Source organism: Trachypithecus francoisi, unplaced genomic scaffold (assembly GCF_009764315.1).
Source record: "Trachypithecus francoisi isolate TF-2019V2 unplaced genomic scaffold, Tfra_2.0 Lachesis_group7, whole genome shotgun sequence".
In the NCBI taxonomy this organism is placed as follows: domain Eukaryota; kingdom Metazoa; phylum Chordata; class Mammalia; order Primates; family Cercopithecidae; genus Trachypithecus; species Trachypithecus francoisi.
The window spans coordinates 64051898-64067256 of NW_022681472.1; the positions used below are offsets into that span (position 1 = coordinate 64051898).

The 15359-nt window shown below is 36.7% G+C and overlaps 1 protein-coding gene across 1 annotated transcript in view; it reads right to left on the bottom strand.

The window, feature by feature from the left end:
* Window positions 1–4680: 4680 nt before the first annotated feature.
* The window catches only part of RSPO2 (R-spondin 2), a 179215-nt gene continuing 168536 nt past the window's right edge, over window positions 4681–15359 (bottom strand). Inside the window, exon 6 of the mRNA XM_033202973.1 lies at window positions 4681–6558. Within this exon, the coding sequence (XP_033058864.1) occupies window positions 6443–6558 (116 nt within the window). The 3' untranslated portion in view covers window positions 4681–6442. The remainder of the gene's footprint in view (window positions 6559–15359) is intronic.

Consider the following 15359-nt stretch of genomic DNA (forward strand, 5'->3'; position numbering starts at 1 on the left):
AAACTCCAGATTTATATCCAGCTGCCTTCTTGATATCTCCACATAGATATCCAACAGGCGCCTCAAACTTAGCATGTGAAAAATGGATGTATTATTATCCTGTCATCCTTGTGTCCCCTATATACCCTGCTGCTCAGGACAAGAAGCATAGAAAACTTCTTTGGTCCCTTGTCTTTCTTTACGCCACATCTAGCTCATCAGCAAGTCTCATGGGCTCTTCTGCCAAACTATGTCCTGAATCCAACCACTTCTTTCCTTCTTTACCACCATCTACCAGCTCATGTCACACTAATTCTCATCTGATTATTGCAATAACCTGCCAACTTGTGTTTCTGCCTTCACTCTGAAAATCCACCTTCCACACAGCAGCCAAAGTAAACACAGCACAGGAATCAGCACATTGCTCCCCTGCTTAAAATCCTCCCATACTTCTCCAAGCCCGTAGATCAAATCCAAGTTTTCACGGCAGCTTTCATGGCCCTTCATGACCTTGGTTTTGTTTACTTCTGACCTCATGTTGGTCCCATTCTCCTCCTAACTATACTCTAGTAACTCTTCCTTTTTGCCTGTACTTTGGTCTTGCTGACCCTGTTTGCACTTCGGGACCTCCACACAGGTTGTTTCCAGTGTCTGGACTGTTCTTAGACTTTCATACATTCATTATTCAGTCTTCATGCAAAATCACACTTCCCCAGAGATGCCTTCCTTTATGCCTCCTCCATTATCACGTCACTTATTCTACTGTCTCTGTAGTAGAAGGACTCAAGGTGACACAAAACATCGGCCTAAATATTACTTAGCAGATGAAATGAGCAAGCTAGAGAATGTGGGTACTGCTACCATTGTTTACAAGGTTTTACTCTTAAAAGGTATTCAGTGCATACTCAATTTTCATAGGTTAGGCATAAAATGGGAGCCAGACTCTAATAAAGAAAAGATAATGGGAAAAAAACAGGTAAGGAATTACAGATTCCAGAGCAAGTAAGGAAGCCAGAAAGGGCATTCAAATAGTTATTTTTTAAGAGTTTTCGTGGCTGTGTATGAGTCCATAACCTTAATTCATGTAAATTGGGCTACAAGAGCAAGGAAAGACTGCATCATTGACACATATTACAGAAAGGCATGGAGTGGTCTTTTTTTTTTTTTTTTTTTGCAGCAAAAGAGATAGAAGCTATTCTTTTATTGGAATGCAGGGGTAGGATACACTAAAAGGCAGTGGTACTACTTAAATCAATGAAGAAGTTAGGAGAGAACTTATCCAGAAAAAAAATTCACTTTTTAAATTTTTAACATTTCACTTAAGATTTGGGCCCAAAACAAATATAATATCCTATGGCCAAGAAGAATCAAAATAAGAACTAGAGATTTCAAGAATGGCATTAAAAAGTTGGGATTTATTTCCATACATAGGGTAGTTAAAATGGCATCTGCATTCATCACAGTTATTGGGCTCCTACCAGAAGCAGAGTGTATGTAGCTGAGACAGAGTTAGAAATAGATAGGCTTTCATAGTTTGCAAAGACATTTCATGAGCCACCGAGTTATCTTGTATACCAGGGGTCAAGAAATCCAGTCTGTGGGCCAAATCCAGCCTGGCCACCTATTTTTGCATGGCTGATGAGCTAACAATTTTACACTTTTTAAGTGGTTGCCAAGAGTCAAAAGAGTATATTATGACATGTGATAACTATGAAATTCACATTTAAGTTTATATAAAGCTGTATTGCAACATTGTCATACCCATTCATTTACGTACTGAATATGGCTGCTTTTCTGCTATAACAGCTGAGTAGCTGCCTCTGAGATAGTGTGGTCCACAAAGCCTAAAATGTTTACTCTCTTGCCCTTTACAGAAAAAGATTGCTACTTCTTTTCTCAAAAACAGACATAGGGAAGGCAGTTTATGGCTGAATCATAACTAAAGTAGAAAGGAGGAGAAAGGAAGCCAGTAGAAAAAGAATCAAATTAAAGTTGAATGTGCACCTGAGGTCATAAAACCCAAGGAGGAGTTAGTTGGTAAAGCCATTTGTGAACACTACCAAAGAACTACTGTTCAGCTTCTTAAATGAAGATATGCGTTTTTCTAAGGACAAGGAACTACTTGCCAAGGAGTATGCAAAACGCAGGACTGAATAAACATGGAACATCTTCCTGAAATGTGATTTTGCTCCAAGGTTTTTGGAGGGAATGTCCAAGGATACGGGAATAATTTTGTATTTAAAAATAGCCCTTTTATTGAGTAGAATGCAAAATTTGCATGAATTATTTTAAAATCAGGATTAAAATGAAGCTGCTTCAGGTTATAATTCCAGAGTTATTAATTTGCTCTTCTCTGCCTGTAAGGGTATTAGCAGAAAGGTTTGAAAAATACATCATGGAGTGCTCCAAAGAATGTGTCTGGGTGAAGTCACTTTCTAGGACCTTAAGTTGAACCTGGAAAGCAAAAAGTTGTAACTTCCCTGTCAATCCCAATCTATTGGTAATGTTTTCTTGGAACACCTTTGTTGGGAAGGATTCTGAATCTATGTCCTGCTCAGAGGTAGACAGTGAGTGAGTAACAACGTCTGCTAGAGCAGGAGAAAATGGCACATGGCAGTTTGCTGTAATGATTCATCGGAGATGAATATGGAAATCCATCAAAATCTTTATTCATCACATATTTTTCAGCTTCTTCAACCTCTCAGTCAAGGGTATGCTAGAAGGTAGTGGTGCTACCCACATAAATGAGAGACTGTATGTAGAAAAAATATTTGCTTCTTGAATATTTAATATTTCACTTTAGGTTTGGGCCCAAAATAAAGATCTATTTTGTTTTAATAAGAAGTAAAACAAGAATTGGAGATTTCAAGATTTAATGTTTATCACCTAATTTTTTTTTATCGGAAACCAACGTGTGCTAATATCATCTACTTTTAAAGCCATGTCTGTCCTTGCATTTCTATCTTTGTGATTCAAGGGGTATCAACTAATACAGTGAGTATGTCCAAGTTTACCATCAAGGAACCCTTGAAGATTTTACAACACTCATCCACGCCATCCAGTCTTTTGTTGATCTCTGAAAGATACGTGGGTGAAGACAACATTAAAAGGGCACTGATGAATTGTAAAATTTTATTCTATAGGGAATGGGAAAGTATTTTTTTGAAAAGGAAGAAAAAAGTGTTAATAGAAAAATAAGTGATAGAAATACAAAGGAATAATTGGAGTGAGTGAAGCTGGGGGCAAGAATGATGTCTAGGAAGAGTGGAACAGTCCAGAAAAAGAGACAAAGAGGACCAGGCCTTGGGCAAAGAAAGTAAAGGGGTAGGGAGAAAATCAAGAGATATTTCCAAAGTAAACTCATTAGATATTAGTAACTGACTAGATGTGGGGAACAAAGGAAGTAAATGACGAATACAAGAGCCTTTAATCAACTAGCTAAAGAATTAACTGTACAATAGGGAAAGCATGAAAGGGAAGAGTTGAAGGCAGGTTTCAGTGATTATGCGGATCATTTGTTTGTTTGCTCTTAGATCTACCCGCTGCCCTTCCCTCAGCCTCTTCTGCACCACAGAAAACTGTATTACCCAGACTCCCTTGCCTACTGGCTTCTGGGAAGCTTTGGGCAATAGCGGGCACTGGTGGAACACTGGAGGTTGTGAGATAGGGAGAAGCCAGGGTATTTCCTCCTCTATGAATTTGCCTCAAGCAACATTTCTCACAGCGACCAGATCATCTCCAAATTTCGGCTCCTACCAAACCAGCTTTCTGTCCTCAGTTCCAGCTCCTTCTGTGGTTATAGCTCTAGCCTTAGCTATGATTCTAAGTCTAGCTGGGCACCTGTGGCTTCTAGATTCTGGAAACTCCACCTCTTCATGTAATCCGTCTTGCATTAGGGGTAAAATAGTGTCTCTGGCTGTTGCTAATCTCTGGGTCATCTTGGCAACATATTTTGGCTCCGTGTCTCCTTTATCACCTGTATAGCCAATTCCTGGTGTTAAATTCCCTGTTTGAAATACCCTAACTAGTTTATTTCCTTGGTTGTACCCTTATTGACACAGGAATGAATTCCGTTTTGTGTGTATCTGTGTGTGTATGCTGCTTATATCAGGAAGACTCAAGCAGATGTAAACATTTTAGCAAATAATGCCCAGGCATCAAGCAATAGATCAATACTTTTCATAAATGTTCTAGTTTGTTAATAAGGAGAAATCAAAAGAATCTATCCAATGAAAAATGTAATAGATGACCAACTTGTATAGTACTTAGTATATAGAATGCTGTGCTGACCATACGTTACACATTTTACCTAATCATATCCTTAAAGTACAACCTTGTATATATTTTCATTTGGTCCTTAAAACACAACCCCTGGAGGCAGATGATAAAGTGATCCCCATTTCACAGATAAGGAAACAGAGTGGAGGGATTCAGTAATTTTCACAGGCCACTCTCAGTCTGGATTAGAACTCGGGCACTTGGACTCTAATTTATAGTTATCTAGTTTATAGATAAACTAGCAACACTAGTTTTGCTAGTTTACACTAACTAGAAAACTAGTTAGTGTTCTAGATGTAGTTACCAACATAGGTTTTTAAAGATTTGTCTTTTTTAAAGGACTGTTATATTTTGGGGGTAGACCAAAGTACTAAGTTATTTCTGAATGTATCTCTAAAGTAAAAAAAAAAACTCCACAAAATATAATTTTGAAGTTTTTAATGCACAAAAAAGAACATCCCAGGAACAACAGGTATTGACTTATTAACGATGAAGCACTATATAAGGAGACCCCTCCCCACTTAGTAAATGGGAAAATAGTGTAAATAGACATGAAAGGAGGTAACACTTCAGGATTAAATGCAAACCCTAAAGTTGTATACAACATTCATATATGGCTTATTATCTCATAGCAATATTTTCATAATGATGTATATGATATTTATTCTTATTGGTAAGACGCTTTTGAATCAAAAGTTAAACAAAAACACTGAAGAGGTAGTTTTGCCAATGCAAGGTGAAAAAAAAATGGCTTTACCTTGCTTTGTTTAGAAATCCACAACCATTATTTTTCTGTTCTAATTTTCTCCTGGATCAACCAAGAGGATAATAATCTTTTGAGAAAAAGCCAATTCACAACCTTCTAAAAACTGGTTCCCCCAAGTGAACAATGATATGTTCGAAACAACTGCTCTGAAAGTCACCTGGGAAGTTTCCATAGTGTTCCTCTCCATCTTGCATCTGAAACAGATTCTGGCTCAATAGAGACCTGTTAAGATCTGACCAGCAGTCACAGAAATTCATCCATTTATCTCCTAAAATTCTATGCACAGGCTCATGTTAGTAACTTCTTCAGTGACCCAAGAACATTGGCAAGTGCCCTGTCATTGAAAGTCAGGGATTGCTTTAAACTTGGGGGCGGGGAAAAAGGCAGTCAGAAATAATGTTTGTTTGGACAATTCTGTAGCTGGCCTGTGAAACTGGCTACAAGTGACTGGATATAGTCCCTCATGTTTTCAGTTGTGTTTCTTCAAAGTCATCACATCTTAGACTCAAAGGCAGTTTGGGCTTCTGATTGCCAGATGCCACCTGCTGCTTTTTCTATGTGTGGGACATGTGGAGTGGGGAAGGTCTATACAATATGCAAACTCTTTGACACTGGTCATTTGACTCTATATACAAAAACTAGTTTATCCTACCCTTACAATGAGAAATAAGCCCACAATGAGGGGAAAAAAAGTTTCAAGAGACAACAAAACGTGTCAATTCTCCAAACTAGAAAAGTCATTTACCAGACAATGGGTTAGGAACCACTAGAAACAAAGTGACATATTAATCAGGCATGACTCGTTACGCACAAGAAAGCATAAATATACAGTAAATAAGAGCTTTATATGTAGCCCCTGCAGAATATGTACACATTAGGGCTGCTGTGAAACTGAGCAGGAATTTCCAGAGCGTATCCTCAGCTAAAAGCAGTTTCATCGCACAACAGTGTGAAGGTGACAGATGCTGAGAATACCATGTGGTAACCACTAAGCAGATATCCACATAAACATATCCTTGAAAATGCACAACGTGAGAAATAAATGTCACGAGTGAATAGCGCATTGCCTGCCAAGCATCTTCTTTCACATAAATAGGCAGAAGTCCGTCCTCCAGCGGTGGTCTGCAGCCTCACACCGCTAGCATGTCCGTGGTGCTGGGGACGGATTCTCTCAGCACACACTGAGCCAAGTCATGGGCTGTGCACTTACTTACTCCTGCCTTTAGTCTCCAGATTCAAACCAAAGCATAAATAACACAGGGGCCACGCTGGTGGTGCTTCCTTTCACCGTGTTACTGGGAACAGATACTGGGCAGAGCAGCACAAAGGCTGCACACCAGAGTGCAGGAGTGGAGAGTAGCTTTGTGCACGTTTGCAAAAACAAAAACCCCTAAAAATCTACCAGATGTGTCTCTTGTTTTATTGGTTAGCTCTGTCTGTAGCTAAGAAGACGCTGTGTTGCTCCTGGGCTCTTTCTATCAGCTTCCTTTTCTTTTTCTTGTTCCTCTTCTCCTTCGCCTTTGGTGTTCTCTTCCCTACAATGAAGGAAAAGAAATGAAGAGATGTCAGAAATGGCTCTTTCCCTAGGAAAGAAAACACAAAAACATTGGGAGTTTTGCACAAAGCCCATCTGGAAAACATCACCTATGGAAAAAGCCTCAAAGAGAAAATTGTTCACATTAATTTTGACAGAATAATAATAATTTACTAAATTGGATATGCTGTCTAAAATAGAGACTGATCTTCCTGTTACAGGGAACTGGCATATTGCAAAACCTCCCAGTGGCCTGATCCGTCTTTCAAATATCATCCTGCCACAAAAATTCCATTTATTCCCTCCTATTTTTAACAAGGCTACCCTTTACTACACATCTTTACATCTTATTACTGCTCCACATGTTAGTGGGTCAAAAGAAAATAAGCATCTATCTATAGCAAACATACCAGAAGTTTCAAACTCCTCTCTCCCTTCCCCATGGGGGAAAGCGTCTTGCTTTTAACATTATTTCCTCCATATTCCAAATACCAATGTATAAAATGACATATGTGCAATCCTTTATTTTCTATAAAAATTCATGAGGACATCATTCATTACATACCTTATGCTTCTTATCCAAATCCCCTGGACAAGTTGTTGTTATTAATGGAGAGCAAGAAGAATGCTTATTTGTTCTGATGAACTGGTGGTATGTGTCTGACTACCAGATGATCATACCAAGTTATCCTATTTCTCTTCTTTGCCTTAGCCACTAGGAAGCCCAGGCTACAAGCTGACTAGTTGAGGTTTTCCTCCATCAGGAATTTTTTAAATGCCGTTTTCCCCTTTGCCTCTGCTATATTTTACTTCCTCCATCTGTGGTTATAGTTTTATAGGCTTACTTTATAAGGTCTCAATGTTTCTAAGTATGTTTACGTAAGATTTTGAGAAAAAAGAATAAAGAACATGAGACATCTGTCTTAGGTCCATCACCCTCTTTGAGTTCTAAACACACAGAAATCAGAGGATTTTTAGAACAGAAAAGGGCTTTAAAGGCCTCCTGCATTTTACAGAAAGTAAGTAAGTCACCCCTAGACACCTTCAGTACAGGAAGACTTTTGTCTCAATGAACGAGAAAGAATCCTTTCTTCCTCTCTTACTTTCCCTACTTCAAATTTTATCTTGTAGTTCTACAAAACCTAACTTTTCTCTTCCGTGTAAGGTGTAGCTATTTGACAGCACAGTGATCAGTACTACGAATAGGGAACAGAACATTTAAGTTTTGTGCTCTTCATCCTTCCCATACCTGTAAAATTACATAACCCAGGCCCTTTCATTCCAGGCATATAGCTGGCCAATTTTTCAATCTAGCCTATGGAAAAGTAGGCTGATGTCAAAAATGAAAAGGAAACAGACCAGAGTCTAGGGAGATACATGTATTCGGAAACCAGAGTCATACAAGGTTAAGGCAGTTATGAGATTTCTAAATAAGGTAGATGTTTCTTATTTCTGTTCCTTCTGATCAGAAAGGATCTGTTTTAAGGATGGAAAACAGGCTTACTCTTCAAGACCCTAGCACAGTGACTGGCACTTAGTCGATAGTCAATAAACATTTGCTGAACAAATATTTTTACATCTTTTTATCACAAGAAAAAAAGATTTAAAAGAATAACTTATGTTTAATAGGACATTGCATTAAAACAATGAGAACATGATCATGCCCCCATATTAAATTATAAAGGTCCTTAAAGCTAACTTCTGCTTCTCATTAAATTCTGGCATTAATGTTATAATGGCATTTTGCCATCTTGAAATGTAGTTAATCTTACGCAATGAAACCTTAGTTCAAGCCATCATTAATCAAAGCAGTTGTAAAGTTACAACTATTTAGTAACATTATCTCTAATGATGAGACACACCAAAGGAGGGCAGAAAAATGAAATACTTAATACAAAATAGCATATTTTAAAAGCTTCAGTTATAAAGCGTTATGAAGAAGTTTTTGTTCTGCATTTTCTCTAAATAAACAACAAAATCCTTAGTTTAAAAAATCATTACTGACTACATTTTAAATTCATTTGGTTTATGCTTAATTGATATAAAGTCTGGAGTTTCTTTTAAAAGCAAATTGAAATTAAGTGAATGGAAAAATAAAGCTTATCTTACTAGATTTTAAAAATGTGTTCTGCCAGAAAGAAAGCGTTTCACATTCACAAGAAAGCTTCGTGTAAATTATGTAGTTGCAAGTTAAATATGTACTACTTTCACTAACAGCAACTCCATGCAAGATGACGGGAAAAGCTTATTTTAAGATGGTCAATTTCGTGTCATTTACCCAATATATTATTCTGAAGCAATTGTCAATATTAAATGGTTTTGGGTTTGCTCGCTGATATGATATTTTGTAATAGTGAAGTTACTCAATATTTGCATAAAACAATTGGTATCCCGGCCAAAAAATCAGCAATGCTTCTGAAAGCTCATTTATGTAAAATAATTTTTTAACTTGTACAATTACTCTGTTGGCAATAAGCTATATGGTACCAATTCCAACAAGTAATGTTTTGGGGGCCCTAATTACAACCCTAAAGATTCTCCTCAGAAGTCTCTCTTGAGTGACACACCTCTTTGCTATTGTTTGGTTGGTTGGTTTTGCTTTTGGCCCATCCCATTTCTCACATAAGATATATTGCAAATACCGAGGAATTAAGATGGTTAGCCAAGGTTTGACCACAGACAGGCCTAAATTAACTGAAAATATTTTGTGGTCCATACTACATTGTTCTGACTTCAAGCCCAGCTCAAAGTAGTAAAAGAATACTAAAATACAACATAACATACAGAAAGGGTCTTTCATACATATTCTTTTTTCACGTTCTAAGATTTTCAAACATGAGAAAAGAAATCGGTAAGATTAAAGCTAACAAAAAATCCTTGTTTTTATCTATATATTTGAAAATAAGTTATATTAGACATACAAATGTGCTAATTTCCGTTTCCACTTAATTTCTTTACCTCTGTAGATATGGGATTAGACTTGGAGAATGATTTCTAGATTTCAATTGCTGCACATTCCCAAGTACATATATGCTATACGGGAAGTATTTAAAGGCAAATATGATGCCAGTCACCCAACGCACAATTCAAGCCATGAATTTAACTTTACTTTTTAGCTCACGAGAGAAGACCTGGAATAGATACTGCCCAGGATTTAAACAAATAAACAAAAAAAAATGGTTTGAGTTTTACGAGGGGATTGTCAACATCCAACATATCCAGTTCTAATGACAAATTTTGCATATCTTTATCCCTAGCGTCTTGAGAATGCAGTGGCCTTAACACATCATAACTAAGGGAATCTCTTCAAAATCAGGTAGAATCAGGTCTACAGGGCAGATCTTTTTAGCACTGTTATGCAGATGCAAGGAGATGACTGGTCCCAATTATTACCATTTTTAAGGGAGGCAATGCAGTGTGGTTTAGAGAAAGGCTACTTCTGGGAAGAAGAAAACCTGGTAGCTAGGCACAGTCTTGTAACTAAGATGTCTGGTAAGGCATATGCCTGACTCTTAGTCTCTCTGTTTATAGAATGAAAATACTACAGTAATCATTCACTAGAAAGTTATGAGACACTGAAAAAGTTGTGTCCCTAGGATGAAAGGAAGATGTGTAGAATATCACTGGCAAGACAAGATTATCCTCAAAATGAACAAAATTAGAAAGATACTATCAAAGCCACATTCTAACATAATTACATTGACTTGCTCACATGTGGAAATGGTCCAAGAGCATAACCTATCAACTCTTCTGCAGAGAAATATGAACAATTCCTTAGGGAAATACTGCTACCATCCAGCTGTGAATTGCTGCTATTAGAATTAGAAATAGGGTAGATTATTTTGAACCAAGATATAGGCAGACTCACAAATTACATGAAGCTGTGCAAATGCCAAGTCCACTGCCAGTCAGACAGTGATTTCATTCTTTCATAAACTCTCAAAGTCAAGGAAGGTCTTTCAAATGTTTTCTCCTCTCACTGGGTATAGGTAAGAATCTTTCCATCACCAGAAAAATGTTTCTCGTACATCCCTCAGAGTAAGGCACAGAGGCTGTCTAGAGTTTCCATAATGCAAGGTGTTTTAAGAAAGGCTTTGAGGGTAAATATAATGGAAGAAAACTAACGAAAAATTTCAGTAGCTTTGACTATAAAAGAGATAAAAGCTTCTCTCTTTCTACGCATATATGTATAAGTAATACATGCACATACCTACATACATAAACACACAATCTGCAGAAAGTAAGCCATAATTATGACAAATGTGATTAACTGTAATTACTGTTGTAGCCACAACTGGGACAAAACTAGGACTGAGTTTTACTGATTTTTAAGTTTGTAATGCTCTAACTTGAAACCTGGGCTTCAGTGCATTATAAAATTCATCATGGAGATTTTGAAATCACCTCAGAGAGATTCAGTCATTCTTCAAAGCCGCTAAAACTTAGGGACAAGAAGCCTGTGTAACCACCAACCTGGCAGATATTGTCATATTTCACAGAACACTCTGGAAGCAGAACATGAAATGTTCCTTTCACATATAAAGTTAGAAGGACTGAGTTGTAACTGATGAATAGTACTGGACCATTTATTTTCCATATGAACAACTTGATTTTGCCCAAGAATGAATAGCAAGAGAGATTTATGTAGGATTAGTGATTGTCTAGAAAACACCAACTGGTTTCTAAAATATTTTTAAAAGTTCATTTAAAAATAGACGAGACCTAAACAATTCATAAAGGAAATAAAAATAGCTAATAAATATATTGAAATAATCAAATCTCACAATTAAAACTTCCAAACAAGATGAGATGCCACTACAAAGATCCTTAAAAGTAAAAATACCTAACACTTGTAAGAATGTCATGAGACAGGCAACAGGATGCATTGACAATATAAAATTGATACAGCCTTTCTGAAAAGCCATCTGCCAATATGCACAGAAGTATTAAAAATATTCTTAACTTTTGACTCAGATCTAGGACTCTATCCTCAGACCATAATCTAAACTTGGACAAAGATTTATGCACAGAGATCTTAAGTACGTTACAATTTTTTCAGTATTAAAATGTCCTGACTACACTTTTCATGACCTCTTCTTTTTGTGATTACTGAGGGAATAAAGTATATTTTCAACTACGAATGCAAGTATTTTATATTTTAAGTAATAGCAATTAACTTTATATCCAGGAATACTACTGTTGGATATCACTAAAACTTATCATAAATGGATCTAAGAAAAAGCCTGTAATACAAAAGCATTCCTCCTGTAATGGAAATGACAGTAAGCAGATCCTTTTGTGGAGTGATCACTCGTAATTAGACCTGAGATATAAAAACTTAAAAACTATTGACCTAAACCCTTCAGACATTAAGAATGGAGATTTGTTAGTTCTTGAAGCATTTTTCCCTCTAGAAAGCAGTCCAGGTGGGCAAATATGATGAGCAGGACTGGGATCTACCATACTATGTCCTATGTAGCCTAAGATAATCTTTCTACTGTCCATATAGTTCAGAATAACACATTTATTTTAGCTGATAAATAAAATGTATATAGTGTATAACACGGTATTGTGATGTACATATATAATGTGAAATGGTTAAGCTAATAATCAAGCTAATTAACACGCCCATCACCTAATATGCTTTTTTCTTGTGTGAGAACATTTTAAATCTACTCTTAGCAATTTTCAAGTATAAGAGTTATATAAGTGTCAGGCGTGGTGGCTTACGCCTGTTATCCTAGCACTTTGGGAGGCCAAGGCGGGTAGATCACGAGGTCAGGGGATCTACACCATCCTGGCTAACACGATGAAACCCTGTCTCTACCAAAAATACAAAAAAATCATCTGGGCGTGGTGGCGGGTGCCTGTAGTCCCAACTACTCAGAAGGCTGAGGCAGGAGAATGGCATGAACCCAGGAGGCGAAGCGTGCAGTGAACCGAGATTGTGCCACTGCACTCCAGCCTGGGCGACAGAGCGAGACTCTGCCTCAAAAAAAAAAGTTATATAAGTAAAATGTACAACAAATACATATTATAAATAAGTAAAATGTATATGTATTAAATATATGTATTAAAATGGAAGTTATTTAAACTTTTATTAAATTTATTTAAAAATAAATTTACATTTTACTTGTTTATGTAATGTAAATCGACATATTTTAATTATTTTTATTTTACTTATTTATTAACATAAAATGTAAATAAAATAAGAGTTACTTATTTACATCAGCTGAGGAGTCAGAAGTGCGAGTAAGGTGGAAAGAGTAAAGGAAATGAATCAACTGTGGCTCTTTACTGACAGCACAAAGTTCCTTAAAAGGCATTTTTAGTAACAATCATTTGGTTATCTAGAAATGCACCTCTTCTTTTCACTAAAAAGATTCCACAGATAGCTGTGTTTTGAAAGGACTGGCAACATTTAATCCTTCAATAATGGTTTTCTATCATTTTCTTCAAGAAAAAATAATCTAGAGACAAAGCAATAAACATTAAAGTGTTGAAAATAATAACAAGTCACTTACTAAGGAGAGCTTACTTGAATGTCAAGTAGTAACTTAGAAGATTTTTCAAAGGGCCACTTAATCATTTTATCTTCATAAAAGAGCATGTGCTTTTAAAATCTACACACAATCTAGAGGTAACTTATAAGAGTTGTTCTTCTTGCAAGACTTATTGATAGAGAGTGACAACTGTCCAAAGTAAATAATGGACAAAATTAAATGTGACAATCATTCAGAATATCAGGATTCAGAATACTTACTACCTGCACAGGTTTACACTAATTTGTAAAAGGTATTTCAATCAGCCAATCTAAATGGGAAGCCTCTATTACTATTCTTTCATCTGTAAAAATGTACCATATTTTTGATCTAAAATAGTATGAAATGGCTTCAAGACTTCAATTTTTCTTATAGAAGACATTTTATTAGGAGTCAGATCTGTTACCCATTTTTGTTGACAGGAAGTCCTATTTGGTTTTAAAATTTTATTTCATGTTCAAAACGATGGAAATGAAAGAAAAGCTAACCCTGAAGAAGATCACCGGAACCTTTATAAATGAACTGTATTACCACTATGGTTTCCTGCACATGGTATTTCAAAAATTCTCAGAAGTTCCTCATTTTACAGCTCTGAAGAAAATCTGTTCTTTGAGTCTATGACATAGCTTTTAAAGGGGCAGTAAGAATATTCCACAACCTCATTCAGCTTTCTTGAAGCAATAAGGACTATAACAAGGTAATCTGAATGAGATTTGGGCTTGTGTCTTAAATCCCTAGTCCGTCAAAGAGAAACACAAAACAGTTTGAAGACAGGATTCTGTGGTATTTCACATAGGTAAGCACAAACAAGAAGAGATAGTTTTAAAACTATCTAAAATTGTTTTCATAAATACTTTAGGTTAATTGTAAAGGACAAAGTTTTCAGATTAGTAGAAACTGTAAAATACGATTCTACTATTTGTGTGAAGAAAGTAAATGAACAATTCTACCACAAGGGGGCAATAATTCACTTTTACAGTAAGTACTGGTTAAGAGATGGTTTTTTAAAACAATGTACAGGGCAACTTGGGGGCTATAATTTCTTAAATACTTTTTGTTGAACCCCCACTGGAGGCTTTTTCTTTCTTTCTAACCATAGGTAATCTCTTTAGTGGACTAAAGATTAACAAGACCCAAGTACTGCACAAGGTAAAAATATAATTGTACTGCTGTTAAAAAGATATTTGGGCTAATCAGAGAAAAAAAGAAACTTAAGAAGGAAAATCTGCTATTCAAATACTGATTTAGGAAAAGGCATTATTCACAAATTCTGGTTGCCACTTTCTTATGGGAAAGTTAAACTACCTGAAAAGAACAGGTTCTTATCTTGGATTCCTTATTTGTAAGAACAGAGATGTAAAACTGCAAATGATCTTCAGAATCTTCTGGTGCAGAAAGTCACATAGATTTGACATCAAGGGTGAAAGCTGTTTGGTAGTGATTTCTGACAATTTGGCCTTCCAGCAGCACGATGAGTTGGCTGCACTGGTGAGGGTGGAAAGACAGCAAATATACTAGGCATTTGCTAGGCCCTGCTGTAGTCCACTTCTGCAAGGTGGTTTAGATAATGAAGCAACTGAAGCACAGAAGATCTACAGTGACCCCTACCCATCTGTGCTCTGAGCCTAGTTCTGCTACTCTCTCATATACTTTCCCAGCTTTTTTTTTTTTTTTTTTTTTTTTTTTGAGACGGAGTCTCGCTCTGTCGCCCAGGCTGGAGTGCAGTGGCACGATCTTGGTTCACTGCAACCTCCACTTCCTGACTTCAAGCGATTCTCCTGCCTCAGCCTCCTGAGTAGCTGGGATTATAGGCACGGGCCACCATGCCTGGCTACTTTTTGTATTTTTAGTAGAGACGGGTTTTCACGATGTTGGTCAGGCTGCTCTCAAACTCCTGACCTCATGATCCTCCTGCTTCGGCCTCCCGATGTGCTGGGATTACAGGCATGAACCACCGCACCTGGCCACTCTCTCGCTTTAAAGGTCAATGGATAAGGGTAGAGAGTCATTTTTCAAGTTATTGAGTCATTTTGCAAGGAAGGCAAAGAAGCACCGAAGACAATATTACTCTGACTGAGTTCCACAGAAAAAAAAAGAAAAAAGGTCATTGACGTCATCCTAACTATGAAATCCTGTATGAACTGGTAAATTCTGCATAAATAACAACTTCTCTGTAACATAGATTTTCTGTAAATTTATACTGCATTGATTCATTGCTTATTCTTTCTCTTACATTTTAGCAAGATGCAGGCTATAAAGT